Below are 19,531 nucleotides of genomic sequence, written 5' to 3'. Positions count from 1 at the left end.
CTTATAATGGAAGAATACGTTCCATTTTCACTTAAGAACGTCACATTTTGTTTACTTACATTAAGTCTTGTGCCTTGGATGCATAGCTTTTAAATTTTTTTTTAATGTTTATTTTTGAGAGAGACAGAGTGTGAGTGAGGGAAGGACAGAGAGAAGAAGAAGATACAGGATCCAAAGCAGGCTCCAGGCTCTGAGCTGTCAGCACAGGGCCTGATGTGGGGTTCAAACTCAGGAATCGCGAGATCATAACCTGAGCTGATGTTGTACCCTTACCCAACTGAGCCACCCAGGCGCACCTATGCATAGCTTTGTAATAGTCTATGTGATGAAACAGGAAATAGGCATACATGAAGCATTTTTTCTGCACACCCAGGTAAGAGGCTTAACTCAAGGAACAGTACTTCTACAGTTGATTGAGTTGCAGGCTAAACTAGCGATTGATTTTATGGAACACCATCTCTCCTTTAGATAAAAATGCCTGGCAGACAAATTATGGATATTCAGACTTGGGTATTTGGCAAACATTGTCTCAAGAACAAATGAAGAGGGAGCACCTACGTGGCTCAGTCAGTTGAGCGTCCAACTTCAGCTCAGGTCATGATCTCACAGTCCGTGGGTTCAAGCCCCATGTGGGGCTCTGTGCTGACAGCTCAGAACCTGGAGCCTGCTTCGGATTCTGTGTCTCGCTCTCTCTCTGCCCCTCCTCTGCTCACTCTCTACTTCTCTCTCTCAAAATAAAATAAAGTCATAAAAAATTAAAAAAAAACAAAAGAACGAATGAAGAGAACATGTCACTTCAAAGAAAACAATTGGCAGGATGCATTGTCAGTCATAAAATTCAAATGTTAAACCAAAATTAGAATTTTGGAAAATTTTATACCATGAGCTTCTGTCAGGATCTCCTGACAGAAATCTGTCAGGATTCTGACAGCTTCTGTCAAGATTTGCCTGATGAGATTGATAATGATTTTAACAAACGCGATTTCTTTTTTCGTCATGTATAATGAAATGTGTCAAAATTTGGAGAATATGGGCAAAGGGTGCTTGAGACTAAAACTGTTTGAGAACTGCTGGCTCGTGGCTGATAGCATGGACTCGGGGGGCGTCCTTCTTGGGTTGAAATCCCAACGCTATCACTTATTACTTGTGTGGTCTCAGGTAAGTGCTTCATCTCTCAATGCCTCAGCTTCCTCATCTGTAAAAGGGGAATAAAATTGGTACCTGTCTGGGTGCCTGGGTGGCTCAGTTGGCTAAGTGTCTGACTCTTGGTTTCTGCTCAGGTTCAAGATCTTGTGGTTTCATGAGTTCAAGCCCCATGCCGGGCTCCGTGCTGGCAGCACGGAGCCTGCTTGGGATTCTCTTTCCCACTTTCTCTAGCCTTCCCCCACTCACACTGTCTCTGTCTCTCTCAATATAAATCAGTAAACTTTAAAAATATATATAATAATAAAAGTAAAAATAAAAATGGTACCTATCTCAGAAATGGATTGTGGACATAAAAATGAGTTAATATATGTAAATAGTTGTGAATATTAAAATGAGTTACTATATGGAAAAAATAAAGTTCCTCTGTTTCATCATTTTGGCTAACTTTCTGTGTCTTTTAAGTTTTAAAGGCTTGTTATGTGCTTTGCACCTGCGAGTACTGTTGTATTAAAGTAGGTTCATACACTGTCCAGGGCCTCCCATTCAGTAAGTGTTCTTTTAATGGTGTCCCTTGGTCTGTCTTGTTGTGACTTTGGTTATTTTATTTCCCTACTTGTAGTGATGTTTTGGACTCTCCCCCATGTGTGCTTTGGTTTGTTCCTTGAAGTAGCCCTATGAGACTGTCTTCCTAGGAGACTCCGTCTCCTTCCCTCTCAGAGTCCTTTGGCTTCAGCCCTTCTTTGTTTGAGAGATGCAGGCAGGAAGTACAGATCCCCCCACTTCTGGGCCATCTTCCACCCATCCCTTTGGAAATCACTGGGTTGTTGTTATGATCTTGGTGAGTGGTGATTTGTAAAACCAAATACATTGTATGTATGTCATCCAGAGAAATGTCTGCGTAATTACATGTACTTTCTTTTGTCCTTTGTGTAACTGGGAAATCTGAAGCTGAGATTCTTCCCCACGCCTCTGCCTCAGCTTTGGCCTTGTGCTTCCTGGCAGGGCGCACCTGTGCATGGTGTCCGGAGGGCTGACTTGTTCTGCTCAGGGTCCAGAGTGCCCTGCCCATCCGTTGAGCCTCTGTTGGGATTTCCTTCTTTTCCTAGCAACCACCCAATGTGTTTTTAAGGAAGATGTGGTGAGGCAGTGTAATTATGAAGGGTACGGTTTAATAAGTTGAATATAAGGAGAATACAGTGTGTATTGTTTATAGTCTTAGCAGTAGGAGCCACATTCCTGCCTCAGCGGTGTTTAACATTACCTCATTTAAGCTCAGCGTTTGGGAACTTATGTGAGTAGAGAAAAAGTAGAAGGCTCTGTCATATGTCTATTTTCAGTGCTTGATCCAAGCAGACAGGAAGTTTAAGGGGACAAAGATGACTAATTTGGAACCTACCTCTGCGGTCCTTCCAGAGAGACTACATGTAAGCTATTTTTCTCTGTTAAAAAGTTCATCATGTGTTGACCTTGTCCATTTATGCAACCAGTAATGTGACGCTCCACTCCCATGAAGGGCTGGGCCTCGCCCTCCTGGAGCCCGTGCACCCGCTTTGTAAACACTAAGGTAGTTCGTCTGTTGTTCCCTGTGTCAGCAGAAGGAACAGCTGTCTATTTTATACCTTTCAAAAGGTTATGAAAATACTCCCAAGTTTAGTGTGAGGTAAAGAAGGTAAGATAGATTGCAAAAGAATCGTAACAATTGTTTCTTTTCCTAGAAGATCACAAACAAAATTACCCTCTGTTTTGGAGTACTGATGTTATGTAGAAAAGCTCACGTTTGATGGTGAATAGCCAAAAAACCAGTGTGTAAATCACTGGAGGTTTACTGATGTAAATGGCTTTTACTATCCTGAGAGATAGAGGAACTCTTGAAAGAGTTCATTTGGGGATCGTCTGTTTTATCTGTCATCTCACATCCCTCTGCATCTGGAAAGAACTGGAGTCTTTATTCTTTGCTCTAGCCTAGGTCTTGAATTATTGCCGGACGTCCGGATCCTTGCACACACACTGGCACTTGTTAAATAGGTTTAGAACAGTCGTGACTTTCATTTCAGGGTGTGTTTTGAGAGCAAACTATAACCCCTCCGGAATATTCTGTAAAGATAATGTTGTGTAAATACAAAGCAGTTCTATTGTTGAGATGGCATGAATGTGGAGCAGGACGATGACTGAGGTAGTGTGCTCCCAGATATACTTGCGTTTTTAGATTTGAGAGTGTTTCCTGCCCTGTGGCTGGTATACTGGGAATGGGAAATCAGATCAGACTGAAAGCCAAAGAAGTGCTTCTTGAATATAGGCTGGTAGTGAATTTTATTTTCAATTGAGTTCAATCTCAATATTTGTTATGGGTGGAATAGATTCTTTTTTTAATTGTGTTCTTGTCTCTCACTGCCTGGGCCTTGTGCAAACTTTATGTCTCAGTACTATGGTTGTCTTTTTTTTTAATTTTTTATACTTTATTTATGAGAGAGAGAGTTGCAAACAGGGGAGGGACAGAGAGAGAAGGAGACACAGAATCAGAAGCAGGCCCCAGGCTCTGAGCTGTCAGCACAGAGCCCAACGCAGGGCTTGAACTCACGAACCGTGAGATCATGACCTGAGCCAAAGTCAGATGCCTAGCCAGCTGAGCCACCCGGGTGCCCCCTACAGTTCTCGTTTATAAACAGAATGCACTGAAGTCATTTAATCTGGGCATGTAAACAGTGTCTCTGACACTAGAATCATCTGTTCTCTGAGTCTCTTCCTATTTTGAGTAACTCCTAAAAACACCTAAAAATCACATAGGAGTTGTACATAATTTTCAAAAATAGTTATAGCTGTTTTAAAACTCCCTCCTCTTTTCACAACAGTGCTCCAAGTCTTTGGCAGTTTCACCTTACAGTGTGATATCTTTGCAAGGACTTTTGTCCTTGGGAAGTAACCAGCTGTGAAAGGTCTCAAGCAAATCTAACGTTTTTGTGATGACGGTTTATGCTGCTGTTTAGTTGCCGATTTTCATCTTCCATGTGTCTGTTTGTGTTTTTCAGGAAAAAAGTGCCAGTTCAAACGTAAGACTTAAAACTAATAAAGAGATTCCAGGATTAGTTCATCAACCCAGAGCAAAGTAAGTTCTAGTTCCTTTTTTCCTTATATTGTTTTTAAGCTAATAATGTTTTCAGAGTGAGCTCAGTTTTGCCTGCCAGACAATCAAGATGTATTATCAAGCTTCAGTGATTGAGACCCTGAAACAGAGCAGAGTGCCAAAAAAGACCCACAATAAGTGACAGAACAGACGTTTCATATCAGTTAGAAGAAAATAAAAGAGAATATCTTTATGACTATAGGGTAGGGAAGAATTTTGAAGAAGTCACAAAAGATGCAGATCGTTTAAGAAAAGTGATTAATTAATATGACTGCGTTAAGAACTTCTTTTTTATCAAAATTATTATGGGAAAGTAGAAGGAAGTAACGGAATATATTTACAGCGCATATATATAATCGACAATAGTTGCGTTTCCAGAATATGTAAAGCAACTCTATAAATCAATACGTAAAAACCAGAGAGCTCCTGGAAAAAGAAACTAAAGATATGAACAACCATTTCACTGAAGAGGAAACATAAATAGCTAACATCTAGGGAAAAATACCATCTCACACCACAGGATTGGCAAAAAATGTAGAAGTCTGACAATACAAATGGTTGACCAGGATGTTGAACAACAGGCACGCTTCACCTCAGTGGATGTCTAAACTGGTACAATTATTTTGGGAACCAATTTGTACTTCTAAGAAAATCATACCTGGGAACACCTTGCCCACTAGCAATTCCCCCTCACAGGTGAACCCTTGAAAAACTCGTACATGTGTGCTGGCCAGCATAGTTGACCTGTAGAATTCTACCTGTCGGTGAAGATGAATAACCCCAAAATAAATCTATTGTATGTATGTAATAGTAGTTCATAAATGCAAGCCATAGCAAAAGAAGTTGTGTTATGTCTGATTCTTCCCAGGAAATCGAGACAAAAATAACCTCGTTCATAATCACTTTACCCTGGCTCAGTGTCTGTGGAGGTGCTGTAGGTGTGCAGCCCTTTTCAGGGGGTGGTGAATGAGCTCCAGGATTTCATTTTTTTACTTTCAAAGAAAACTGGACATTTTAAAACCCCCTTATCATCTATAATGTCAGTGGAATGGTAAAACCAATTTTTGAACCCTTGGGTCCATGTGCCGAATCACAACCTCCCCTTCCAGTTCACTGACAGTCACTATTATCGACACTCATTTTATCTGCCCTGGAGGGACATCATGATCCAGCTGAGTCATGTTTTCATCCAAGCCATTCAATATATGCTGTTTTTAAATGTTTCCCATAGCTCCGAGTTCTAAGCAGAGACTATGTGAAGAAGAATTTCATTTTCCCTTTAGCGTGGATGCTTATTTAATTTAGGCACACTGAAGCAGCCTGCTTTGCAAACTGACATGTGCTGAAGCTTTCAGAGAAATTTACTAAATTGGCTCATGTGTTTACATTAAAATTAGGAAGAAAATCCTCTGTTATTTGTGTGTGTGTGTGTGCGCGCATCTGTGTTAAACTATGAGTCAGAACTTTGGGTTACTGGAATTCCACTATGAAATCTTTCTGGAAGGCCACAAGAAGTTTTACTTTTCCTCCTTGCTGACTGAGGCGATCAAGAAACTATTATTTATTATATGGTGTATAAATAAGATAATAAGTTTCTTTTCCCCAGAAGTGGAAAGACAATCCCATACCTGATAACAGATTTATTAATAATAAAGGTAGATTGTCTTCACACCTTCATCTGAAGTACTATGCAGAGCACATGCTTACTGACTTTGGGATCTCGGGCCTAATGTAATTGGGGCCTCAGCTTTCTTAGAGAAAAATAGAGAATCACTTTCTCTTACAGGCCTGGAGATATTTATATATGAAATAATGTATGACCCAGTGCCAATCACAATATTTGATGCTGGTAAGAATGCCTGAACAGTTAGAAACAACCCACATGCCCTTTGGGGAGTTTGAGTGGCTCAGCTGGTTGGGCTTCCGGCTCTTGGTTTCAGCTCAGGTCACAACCTCACTGTTCGTGAGTCCGTGTTGGGCTCTGTGCTGACGGTGCGGAACCTGCTTGGGATTCTCTCATTCCCTCTATCTCTGCCCCTCCACCCACCATAAAAAAAAATAAACTTTACTTCAAAAAAAAAAAAAGGAAAGAAAAGGAACAACCCAAATGCCCTCTAACAAGAAATTGGATAAGTGAACCCTACTGCCTTCACGCAGTGAAATATTAGCACAACACTGAATGGAACCAAGCAATATAATAATAGAAGAAAAGAATAAATCCTAAAAGATTACAGAAAGCGTGATACACTCTTTGTAAAGTTAAAAACAACTGAATAAATCATCTGCTTTTTAAAGCACACGTAGATGCAATAAAGCCACATAAAAGGAAAGTAAGGGCATGTTGGTCCCCTTGAACTGGGGCAGCACACATGGGTGGGAAGTAAATTAGCTCTAGGTTGTTGTCAAGCTCCTAACATTCATTTTTTTGTTTTGGTTTCATGGGTGCTTATTTTACTGTTTAAAAAAGTATATTTGACTAAATAAAAGTAGCTGTGCATGAAGTACAAGCAAAGGTGTGCCCTAATGTGAGGATTAGGATTAAGCCACTTCCCTGAGATCCAGTTGAGCAATGATCATGATGATTTTGAAGATATAACTGTATTCAGGCCAAGATTTGCCAGGAACACACTGAGCAATTGCATTTCATTTTTGCAGGTGAGGTATTAGGGAGGTAGGATCATGCCTTCTGATACTTTTGTGGCTTGGGCTTTGTTATTTGGAAACTTTTTTTTTAACGTTTATTTATTTTTGAGAGACAGAGCATGAGCAGGGGAGGGGCAGAGAGAGGGAAACACAGAATCGGAAGCAGGCTCCAGGCTCTCAGCTGTCAGCACAGAGCCTGATGCCGGACTCTAACTCATGGACCACAAGATCATGGCCTGAGCTGAAGTTGGATGCTTAACTGACTGAGCCACCCAGGCGCCCCTGGAAACTTTTTCCTAAGCCCCTAAAAATGAAAGGCATGTATCTTTCAGCTCGAACACTCATCTTGTCCACCTTCTTCATTCCTTTGATTACTTGTCTTTAAGATTCCATACTGTCACCATCCCTCGTCTTGTGAAACTGAGAAATCACAGACAGAAGAGTCTTTGATGATTCAAGGTTATAACACTCCCCAGAGCTCGGCCAGCACCAAGTGGGGGCACGGGAGGTACTCCAGGAGAGCATTGTGCTTTCTGCGGCCGAGTTTATTAGAAAGAAATGGGAATTACTGAAATTGTTAGGCTTTGTTAGTTAAGTCACGTACCAGCCTACAGGCTTTTATAAGAGATTTTTATAGCTAATTAATCTTGGCATTAGATACTCACTTTGTAAGTGGAATCATAAACAGTCTAATTATCCCTTTCTGATACCTTGAGGAAGGACAGACAGACCAGTGTGTTTTTTCACCCACACCATTCACAATCACCAAATTGTGCAGCAGAAAGTGTTTAAGAATCCAGGTATTACCTACAGACTGGTTCCCTCAGTGCAATTTCAAGGTAAAACTAGTATAAATGCCATTGTGTTCAGAGTTCCACGTGAGAAGAGAGCATCTGTGTTTATCCAGGCAGGAGTCCACCATTCAAATGGGATCATTTATTTCATCAGAGAGAAAATCCCGCCTCTGACCCTGTTGAAGGGATTTCAGGGCTTGTCTTGTGAAGTGAACCCACAGAGAACAGCGGAGTAAACCTCACGCTTTCAGGTTACTCCATACTTAAGGTGCCACAGACAACAAGGACATCGTGGTGCCATTGGCTCCGTGGGGCCGTGTCTGCCACACTTCCAGGGACAACAGAGTTGATCTGAAAGAGCTCATTCGGTGCATCAGGATCTGATAATAAATAAGTCACCTTTCCATTCATCTTTTCTGGCTAACACAGCCCATGTACTATACTTCAAGGTGGCAAGGTAGTCGGTCGGTCTGCCGGGAGACACTTCTGGGTAGGGCTTGAAGTGAGAACGAGGCAGGCAGGGCTGTTCTCATGCCCTTAGACAGGAGCAGGCAGCACCTGTGTATCAGTGGGGTGTGGTGGTAGAGATGCACCGACTGACAGCCAGTTGCCCGTGTTTGGGCAGAACTGTTTCTCTAAGGGCACACCTGAAAATGAACACGGTAGTTTACTTCTCAGCCGTTGTACCCTCTACCCCAGAGTAAGATTACTGTTTGGGTCAGCCTTCGAGTGGGGTTGAAAATACCCTCTCTTGACTAATTAATTCTGGGCTGAGTAGCTTTTGCTCAGTTAGCTTTAATCAAGGAATGCCTTTTTTTTTTTTAATGGTTAGAAAGTAGGTAAACTACACAAAACTGGAGCCACTGAGGTTTTGTGCTTGCTTACTACATATTGCATCTTGAGGTCCTCACCCTCACCTTTGGCATCAAGCTCCTATTGTGGACCCTGAGCTCTGCACTCCTGATCCCAGGGCTCTTGTCAGTCTGATATGCATAGGTGTGAGTACTGACCAAGCATCCCTGTTTTCATGTTGTGATATTTCAGGAAAGGAGTCAATGGAAGTTAGCGACAATCATAGAATGTTAGTGCCAGAAGGGACTTCAAGACCAGCCTGATGGTTTGAGAGACAAGGCACCTTAGGCCTGCACTCCACGCATGCTAACAAACTGAACTGCCTCTGTTAGGGGTCACGAATCATGGAATTCAAATAGAGATCACTCAGTCAATTGATTAAATATTGCCCTTCCGTTATATGCAAAGCAATATATGTTAAAAACTCTAACCTAAAAGTTTCCACAGTGGACATCAGATCCTTAAAAATGCCAGTTTTTATGAGGTCTCTTGGAATCTCCCAGGGAAACTAATATATTATATATATGTATATATACACATACACACATACTAATATATATATATACACGTGTGTATATGATTATCCATATTAAGATACATGTGTGTGCACTCCTCTGTGTGTGTGGTCATCTATTAAGGCATACCTATATCTATATGCCTTGATGCCTTTCTGTCTGAGACTCAGAGCTGTCCAGTAACTTCATCCGCTGAGAGTTTGGCCAGGAACAGGAGGATGCCCAGGACCAGTCTGAGCAGCCACACTGACTGCCAGAATATGCATGTTCGCCACTCCCAAGAAGCCCCCCAGGCTTTCCCTTGGATCCTGTTTGCGCTAACTTTAGACACAACTCTAACAGACTTGGATGTGCTAAGCATGGAGCAGAAGCAGCTGCTGGGAAGAAAATTGAAAGAACCAATACCTTCTTTGACCAGAAGAAATGAGAGGAGACGTTCAAAGCAGGCAGAGAACAAAAGCCTATAGTTTAAGGCCACTTTGCTGAAGGAGAGCCAGCTCTCCACATCTCAGGGGTTCCAGGGGCTGTTCCTGTATTACAGAGGGAGATTGTGATTTAAGGCCTTGGGAGTGGCTGCTGGCCATTAAGTGAAAGTCAAGTAATGTTTGTGATAGATCCTCTATTAAAGTTTAGAAGGTTTGCATCCAAAATGGCTCAAATAAAAACGTTTTGGCACTTAGAGAAGTAAAACCATGGGGAATCTGGGCAAACTCAGGTATGCAAAATGGTTTTTCCACCTAGCCAGAGAAGGAAAGGAGACTGTTTAATATATCCTCATCCGGGGCACCTGGGTGGCTCAGTCGGTTGAGCGTCTGACATCGGCTCAGGTCATGATCTCGTGATTCGTGGATTCGAACCCCGCGTCGAGCTCTGTGCTGACAGATTCTGTGTCTCCCTCTCTGACTCTCCCCTACTCATGCTGTCTCTCTTTCTCTCTCTCTCTCAAAAATAAATAAAACATTAAAAAAATTAAAAATATATATATATATATCCTGATCCTCCCAGATTCTCTCCTGCCTTTCTAACCATTGACAACAGAGGACCTGTTTCTGAAACAGGACATGTACCTCCCCCTAAATTATCATATAAAGGATGGGAAAAATGACGTGACATATAAATGAAAGTGGATTGCTGATATTAGATAGTTGGTCATTTTCCTCTTCTATCAGAGCTAATGTCCTCGGGCTCCCAGATTTTAAATCTTGCTTTTACACACAGGGAAAAACCTCCTTCAAGCCCCATTATCTGTCCTTGGAGGCCTGAAGAGCATGGGGTCCCTTGTGCCATTCTCTGTGGCTCCTAAAGGATGAGGCATAATGCTAAGGGTATGTCAGGTGGGCTGTCGCCTACACAGACTTGAAGGGAAGGAGCTATTCCAGACCCTCCCCTCCCCCACTCCCCAGCCGCTGCAACAAATAAGCACTAACAGTGAAAGAAGTGCTGCGTGATGTGTCTCTTAGCCCAACCCTGAACCTCCTTGGACCACCTACACCTATTTGCTGTCATTAAGACCATGTTGCTTCCAAAGTATTTTCCTCCCCACACACTTCCCATCTGTGATTCTTCTCTGCTCTCCTTACCTTCTGTTTTGTCCCCAACCACCATGTCTATCTAAGTATGCTGTTAAATAGCATTAGACAAGCAAACACACAGGGCAAGTGCTGCTCAGATATGCTTCCTGACTCACTCCTACGTCCCAAAGGAATTTTGCTTCCAAAAAGGTGCTTTGGCCGTCACCACTGCACAAAGCATTCAGGGGCAATGTCAAGTTCTTTGCCTATTTGCCACCAGCCCACACTTCCAGGCTCAGCTGAATACCATGCTGGTGATGACAGTCTTTATAAAATACACATTTCACCATAATAACTTGGATATATTTTCTTTTTCCAGTTACACGCAAGTGTGAAGTATGCCATGTACTGCTTGGCTATGCTTTTTTTTTTTTTAATCACAAATGTGTATCTGAAGAAATCATTTGGCACACACCTCCCAGAAACATCGCTATAAATAGCATGTGTACATTGAAAAGAAATCCTATTCCATAAATCATAGGAACTGGTAGACTGTTATGCACACATTTAGAGGATTACTGTAATGGCATTTCTCCTTAATATGACTTCAGACTATCTCAGTGGGAAAATCGGCAATAAATAGATGTCTGCCTCGAAGTCTAGGGACCCAGCGTTTTTCATTCGAGGGAGCTGGGTTTAAGAAAACATTGAAATATGCACTTAACTACTCTCTGTTTTTTTAGCATGCATATCTCTGAAAGCCAACAAGAATTCTTCAGAATGCTGGATGAAAAAATTGAAAAGGTAAGAAGTAAAAAGAAATTCCTTGTTTCAAGGGAAATGTGGTAACTGCCTCATGAGTTAAGGTAATAATGCTCTGGTTTTTGTGTTGCAAAGCTGTTCCTCTAAGAGTATGGGCAGAGAGTTAAAGTGAAAGTACCCCCTCATACACACACACACACACACACACACACACACGCACGCACGCACACATGCGCACACACACAATGTGACTGTGAGAATGTAGAACGTATCCTAGAGCATCCAAAATCCTCGGCTTGTTGACCATTAAGTAATTAAAGTGTGTAGCCGTAATGGTAAGAGCCTTTGCCCAGAGACAGACACTGCTCTCCCTGCACGTTGTCTGCACCGGACGCCCCGCTCTCACTTCAGACAGCAGCTAAGAAGGTCCTTAGCACCTGCCAAAACTTCCCGAGTGCCTACTGCATGCCTGACACTGCTCTGAGTTCTCTGAGAAACCTTGCATACCTGTTACAGTCAATACCGACCTCAGGGAAATGGCTCTCTGAGAGGTTTTATCTGCATTTTATAAACAAGGAAACTAAGGCTCAGAATACTTGAATAGCTTACCCAGGTTTGCAAGGCTGGTGGTGGTCAAGTTGGAATCCCAGCCCACATCTGCCTCACTCCAAAGCAGAGACTCCAAGTTGCTTCTCTAGGAGTGTATGGATTATACAATGACCGGAAGATCTGTGTGGAAATCGAACCCGTCCTTCGGATCTCAGATTGCCATATGCTCATCAGCTGAATGAAGTATGGAGTATGGTAACAATTAAAGGCCTACTTACATACTTGCAGAATTTAAATTCATCACTGCAGGGGGTGAGTTTTAAACACTAAAGTTATAAATCTGACTCTTGTCATTTGAAAACCTTGTTCTGAAGAAGAGTACAATCTTAAACTCGGCACATAGCACAACTGTGGTTAAGGAATCATGGCCAGTTTAGACTTTGAATTTTTTCCATTTCCATTTTAATTTTTTACATTTTGTGGCCCTTTTACCTGAACATTTGTTCACAAATTCCTAAGTTATGATGATTTCACTCAATGGAAAATAATGAAGAAGGGCTTAAATTCATCAGTATTTCAGCAGCAGACCCCATTCAGAAATGGACCTCCTTAAAGAATAATTGTATAATCTTCTAATGCACCACTAAATGATCAGCATCTGTTTCCAATATGAAAGAAAGAGATGGGTGATGAATTAAAATGGTACTTAAATGTATAGTATTACTTGGCTATGCATAAATACTCATTTGCATGTATTTTTTTTATTTTTAGTGAAATCCTGGCTCACATATGACTTTTTAGATTTAAGACTTCATCTAGAAATAATTACCAAGCTTCATGTATTGGTTCAAAAGCTGTTCAACTTGTCAGTAACATTTGTTTTAGTAAAGAAAAGCATAATATAAATATTTTGTTTCCACTGCAACGAAGATATTTTCTTTCTCAGTTTGTGTAGATATTTCTTTTCCTCCACTAGATTTTTGGCAATAAAAGATCTTAGTAGTCAGAGTTAGCCTATAAAAACTGAAACCTGAATAGTAAGTTATCTTTTTAAACAAAATTTACAAACCCTGACAAGGCATTTAAGATGATTTAACCCCTTTCTGGTGGGTTTCCAAAATCAGAATTCTCTTTGTACTCACAACTGGAATTCATTGTTACCTTCTGAAATCCGATTTCCCTTTTTCCTTTTGCATCCAGGGTAATGATGTACCTAACACAACAAAAGCAAAGTGTATAACTTGATCCTTTGTTGAATAGTGCCTTCCCCGGACAAAGGAGCATCTACAGACTCAAACAGTACTCTCACTATAAAATCATTAATATTTGAAGAAGAGCTGTTATGTAATCCGTGACATGCACCTAGTTCTAGCTGTCTAGTGGGATTTTCTGTCTGCTTTGAGCCAAGCTTTCCTGTTTCTTCCCTCTTTTCTAAAATTCGCCCTTCTGAATATTGTGAACATTCTACTGAGTCCAAAATTAAAATGTTCCTCCTTAATAGATGCATTAAGGTGAATTCTCACCATATTTTATATAACCCAGATTGGAAGTTGGGTTCTTATAAATTATTCTCCTGACATTTCACCATTGCTGAATATTTCTTTGGTCCAAGTTAGCATGGGGACAACTAACTATACATGCAATTCAGATCTATTCTGTAGGTTTTATAGGGTTGATTTAAAAAAACAAAAAACTCAGAGCTTTAGGCTAAAAATTGGAGTCATTCTAAGAGGGCTTGAGTTTTGAGTTGTAATCTCTCTCAATATGTTCAGGAATTGCTTTTTCTTCCTTAAATTGATAAGAAGCAAAGTTGACTGAATGTGGAGAGATTTAAACCTGCTCTTTCTTGATTCTTCTTTTGTATTTATTGAATGTCTGTAGGAGATGGTTTCAACTTACCCTTCAACTCTTGACACCAAAACAAATCTCTGTTCTGTCTCTCAAGATAGATGTAAAAGTACTGTTAGAATAAAGAAACCAAGCAGGGCGGGGGTGAGGAGTGTCTGGGTGGCCCAGTTCATTGAGTCTCCAACATAGGCTCTGGGTATGATCTTGTGGTTCATGAGTTCAGACTCCACTTTGGTGGTGCAGAGCCTGCTTGGGATTCTCACTGTCTTCTTTCTCTCTGCCCCTCCCCCACGCATGCTTTCTCTCTTTCTTAAAAGGAATGAATAAACTTTAAAAAAAAAAATAAACTAGGACTATTAGTTGGTATAATATTTATAGTGAAACTTATATTTGGACTACTCTCATTCACAGATGACCATGGTGCCAAGGTGCAATTTACCTCTGCACCACAGCTAGACTAGCATTTTCTTTTTTTTTTAATATTTTATTTATTTTTGATACAGAGAGAGAGCATGAGAGGGGAAGGGGCAGAGAGAGAGGGAGACACAGAATCAGAAGCAGGCTCCAGGCTCTGAGCTGTTAGCACAGAACCCAATGCGGGGCTTGAACCCACAAACGTAAGATCATGACCTGAGCTGAAGTCAGAGGCTTAACCGACTGAGCCACCCGGGTGCCCCCGGACTAGCATTTTCTAAGTAGTGGTGGCAAAGAAAGGCAAGTAGCAAAAATGCATTTAAGAAACCTAACCGGACACCTGGGTGGCTCAGTTAGTTAAGCGTCCAACTTGAACTCGGGTCATGATCTCATGGTGCCTTGCGTTCAGGTTGAACCTGCATCAGGCTCTCTGCCTTCAGCACACAGCTGTCACTGTGAGCCAGGTCCTCCTGTACTGAACACAGGTGTTTGTTGGGTCAGTTATTGAAATTTGAGGTCTGTTAACCAGGCAATCCAAACAGCTCCAGGGACACTTGGTACCATTTCAGTTGTGCTCAAGTTGTGTGTAGGAGGCCAGGGTGCTGAACTACATCTCCCTGGGAGATGACCAAGGGAGAGCTTTGGTCAGAGAGCAGGGAGAGTTGCAGAGAGCTCTGTTTGATTTACTTTGCATTCCCTTTTTGGAGAGTAAAAATCCTATTAAACAACAGGGGCACCTCATTTGTTTTTACCTCATTATTTTTTACTTGGATACCTAACTGTGATTCCATTGGAGTCTGTAGTTGTTTTGCCTGACAGTTCACAGGCTCCCGAACCTTATGTGAAGTGGTGACATTTGTCTAATTTTGCAGCTTAGAGAAAATGACAGTGTACTGCAGAGCAAGGTAATGATTTTAAATTCTAGTTTTCCACTTTATTTAGAGGAGAAAGAAGGTATCTAGATTATTAAAAGTTGGCCCCATGGGAGAGATTCTGAATACACTGCCAAATACAGATCACATCAGATTTTAAGATATGACTTCTTCTATACATTTGGGTTTTTTAGAAGCAAAGCAAGTAAATACATGTTTTTTAAGTATCTGCAATTACAGTATCTTCTCCAGGCAAAAACAAGGTTGTACATTTGCTTTACGAGGATGTAAGAACTGCTGATGACCAAGGAGACTGTTGACCCCTCAAAGACATCTCTGGAGAGAGAGAGAGACAGACAGACAGACAGACAGACACAGAGGGAGAGAGAAGGAGAGAATCCCAAGCAGGCTCTGCAATGTCAGGGCAGACCCAGATGCAAGGCTCAAACTCCCGAACCATGAGATCATGACCTGAGCTGAAGTTGGAGACACTAGCCAACTGAACCACCCACGTGCCCTAACACCTTTATATTAAATAAAGAATATCTCAGTACAGTGCCATTTATCTGGTTACTTTTTCTTAAGCAAAACTGTAAGCTTTGTTGGCAGTGAGCATCTTTGCAGACTCTTGTAAAAGTTATAAAGACTCTCCCTATAAAAATGCACATCAGTGGCAGCTGGGTGGCTCAGTCAGTTAAGCGTCAGACTCTTAATTTTGGCTCAGGTCATAGTCTCACGGTTGGTGAGATTGAGCCCCATGTTGGGGTTTGTGCTGCTTGAGATTCTCTCTCTGCCCCTCCTCTGCTCACACACACACAGACACACACACTCTCCCTCTTATCTGTCTCTCTCAAAATAAACATATATTTTTAATGGCCATGATATACACTAATTTCTTAAGTCAAATGTCAGAGTTGTATAGTTCCCTGGAGCCTGTCCCTGGGCCCCAGGCCAAGAACCTGTGGATTTCTTTATGACACATTTTATTTATGTGCTTCCCTCAGATCCAGGGCCCATTTGCACCCTAAACCCTATCAACAATGATCCATATAGATGTCTGGTTTTTAAGTATTAGAAAACTTGGGCACCTGGGTCACTCAGTTGGTTGAGCATCCAACTTGGGGTCAAGTCACGATCTCACAGTTCATGAGTTCAAGCCCCGCATCAGTGGACAGCTCAGACCCTGGAGCCTGCTTCAGATTCTGTCTCCCTCTCTCTCTGCCCCTCCCCTGCTCATGCTCTGACTCTCTCTCTCTCTTTCTCTCTCAAAATAAATAAACATTAAAATTTTTTTAATTTAAAAATTAGAAAACTGAATGCAGATAACTCCATGCAAACCCATTCTTTTTTTCTTACTTCCCTTCCTTCTCAAAAGTAGCTGTAAGCACTTCACCCCGAGACTGAGCCCCCAGCACACCTACTGCATCGTCTCACTTAGCCTGTGTGATCTTGAGACTGCCGCTGTTGACCGGAACTACTCACTGTAGCATTTTAGGGAAATGTCTGGGAAAGAGCAGTTCTGGATTTAAAATCAGCTGACTTTAAAAGATGTTTGTTCATCTATAGACCTGTGCATGTTTTATTTAAAAAGGCATTTACACTTAGAAAATGTCTGCAATCCTGAAGTGGCCTGATTCCGTTGGTCCCAGAACTAACCTATCTGGTAAGAAAGAGCATGTTTGCATTTATCAGTTTATTTCAAGGACTCCTCCTCTTGATATTTCATCAGCTCAGTCTGAACCACATCTTGATCAGAAGGTGTTTCCTTTGCCCCCGGTGAAGAGAGGGACTGGCCTGTAATTATGAACTCTGACGTTTGGTTCCCTATAAAATCTGGAGTGGACTGTGTAACTCCACAGCTGCTACAGAATCACACTCAGTGTTTGGCAGGTGCCGCTGGTGACAGGTTGGCTCTCTGGTGGTGTGTTTGTGTGCCCACTAAAGTTGAGAAACATGGAACTATTGTATCAAGTCTTCAGGAATGTGACCCGGCCTGCCCATGTGTGCAGAGGAAACCATAGGGTGTACCTCCCTCTTCGCTTTGACTTTTAATAACAACTGAGACCCTCAACAGCCCTCAGCACTGGCAGGGCGAGGCCCTTGCTGGCGTGTATACTTTGGAAGTGGGCTGGGCAGCCGGTATCATTTCATTAAGCAATTTCTTGCTCCATGGTAAGTGTAGCGTGCCCTTCCCTCTGCTACTAACCAGACCCTTCCTTATGCTTGCTTTCCCTTCATCCCCCTGCCTTGCTTTCTCTCTCTCCCATGTGCACCTTTCCTCATACATCAGCCAAATTAAAGCTGTAATTACAAGGGTAAGGATGTGACTCAGTCCTGTTTTGTTTTTCTCCATACTGAAGAGTCGTGACGATAACGTTGGTGTAGGAACCATGGCAAAGTATTTGTGCGCTCTGGGCTCTGATCCTAGCATGCCCAGGTAGCTGGTAGTAATAGATAGTGCACCCGAGGAAGAGAAAGGAGGCGACAGGTCTAATAGACATGCAACACACACAGTCTCTGCTGACATTCTTTCTCTAGAAGGCTTGATTTTCAGAGAGTTCTTGAGGTACTGTCAGCCTGGCTCTTCAGAGAGAGGCAGAGGAGAAGAGTTCAGATTCCAGAACAGCACACGAATGCAAATAAGAACCACTCCATTTTAATGAATGAGGTGTGACCAGCAGTGCTCTGAACCCCACAGCAATGTGGGGCGCAATCAGTGAATGGTGTCACTTCGCTGTGGATGCGGTACGTAGGCAAGGGAAGGCAGCCCACGGTGTCACTCAGAACAGAGAGACAGTGCTGTTGGTGTGTGTAATTCCCTTGTGCCCATTCAGTTTCTCCATCCTGTCCTCTTGGGCCGTTTCCCTTCTTCCCTATGACCCTTCCACTCATTGGTTTGGCACCCATGGGCATTGTCTTAGTCCTACAGAGAGCTTGCTGAGATAGAGAGGGTACCAACCTCTGTGACTACTCCTTTTTTGTGAACAGATAAATAAACTTGCTGAATGAGGGAAAGGCACAATAAGACCCCTGGGCTCAGCAGAAGCAAAAGCGTACAAAGAAAAGAGGTGTGATCAGGCAGAACCCTCCAGCAGAGGGTTCAGCAAGATAGGATGTGCTCTCAACAAAGAACAGCATAACAGGTAGGTAACAGGTACAATGCCAAGATCTGGCCTGAGAGAGGTCAAGGAATGAAGCAGCACCAAGTAAGAGAAAGAGCCTGTGCTTCCAACCTGGGCCAGACTTGAGGGCCACCTCTATCTAGTCTTAGCTGTGTGACCACAGGCTAATTGTTTAACCTTTCTGATCCTCTGGTTCACCACTGAACAAATTTGCATAATAATACCAACTTGTCTGGGAAATTAAAGATCATTCACCAAAGAGTCTTTAGCAGAGAGTTTGAAAGGTGCTCTGTAATCGGTAGCTTTTATTTTGGTTGAAGCTGTTTGTGTCCTCATCATCAAGGCCATTTGTTGAAGCTGAGGAGGGTTTTGAGGGGGCTAAACCTGAAACTAAAAATGCAGAACTTAGCAGCTTGAATCTTGCGCGAGCAGAAGTGCCTGCCTGCGGTAGAGATGTCTCTCCTTGCAGGGAGAGTATTTGTGCACTTTCCAGGGCACCAACCAGCCTCCCTGCCGTGGTATATACGTGTTAAAGAATTAGATTCATGTGAACATTTTTAGAGCCATTAAATAGCCTCCTGCTAGCTTCTGAGCTGTGATTATAGAATGAGTCAGTGAGTCAGTGGCCTGGGTACAGCTGGATCCCCGTATATATTTTTCATGTTTGGAAGGATCATTCTTTTTAACTCTTAGAGATTTTTTTAAAACGGGCTTTTGCAGATAGTAACACCTGCCTCAAAATGCTTGTGATAGCAACAAAAACAACAAGAAGTTAGGAAACGGGGTCTCCCCAGAACTCATTAAAATGATAAGATTGGCTTCTTTTGATTCATTTAATGAGCATATCTGGGATGTGTTCTCTGGATCCAGAAATGAGCCAGGGACCATTAGGAGGTGCATGATTTATAAGTTGGGTTCTTGCCTTTAGGGAACTTCTATTCTAGAAGCATAAAACTTCAAGTTACGAGGAACTTTAGGTTGTCCCCAACTCTTTGAAATTCCCACTAGTTTTATAAACCCTCTGTGTCCATTAATACCATTTGGGAAAGAATTATGAAGCATATTATTTTCTGTACGTTTCTTGAAAGTTTTATTCTGAGATAATCTTGTCATTTATGGACATTTATCCCTCTCTTTGAAGTTCTGTTGAGTGGAAACATTCTGTTTCATTCCTAGAGAAAGCATTCTTGGAGCAGACAATTCTAGATTGCCCTCATTTAATCCCATTTTCTAAACAGATTCAAAAGAGGAGTACCAAAAATTTTTTAACAGTTTATTTTCAAATTGGTTTCTGCTTCTCCCCACAAGTGCCCCCGACCATGACCATCATCCTTTTCCCTCCCTCCCCCTCCCCCTTCAGTCCATGGTTCATATTCAGTATT

The 19,531-nt window shown here is 42.0% G+C and overlaps 1 protein-coding gene across 2 annotated transcripts in view; it reads left to right on the top strand.

Moving 5' to 3' along the window:
• Nucleotides 1-19,531, top strand: part of C3H1orf21 (chromosome 3 C1orf21 homolog) — a 213,876-nt gene that overhangs the window by 178,529 nt on the left and 15,816 nt on the right. For both annotated transcript variants that reach the window (XM_029935207.1, XM_029935206.1), the window contains exons 4-5: nucleotides 4,173-4,249; nucleotides 11,326-11,386. In XM_029935207.1, the coding sequence (XP_029791067.1) occupies nucleotides 4,173-4,249; nucleotides 11,326-11,386 (138 nt within the window). The remainder of the gene's footprint in view (nucleotides 1-4,172; nucleotides 4,250-11,325; nucleotides 11,387-19,531) is intronic.

The sequence above is a fragment of the Suricata suricatta genome, chromosome 3, assembly GCF_006229205.1.
Source record: "Suricata suricatta isolate VVHF042 chromosome 3, meerkat_22Aug2017_6uvM2_HiC, whole genome shotgun sequence".
NCBI classification, from domain to species: domain Eukaryota; kingdom Metazoa; phylum Chordata; class Mammalia; order Carnivora; family Herpestidae; genus Suricata; species Suricata suricatta.
The sequence above is the reverse complement of the archived record's forward strand: the minus strand, read 5'-3'. Positions and strand labels throughout refer to the sequence as shown.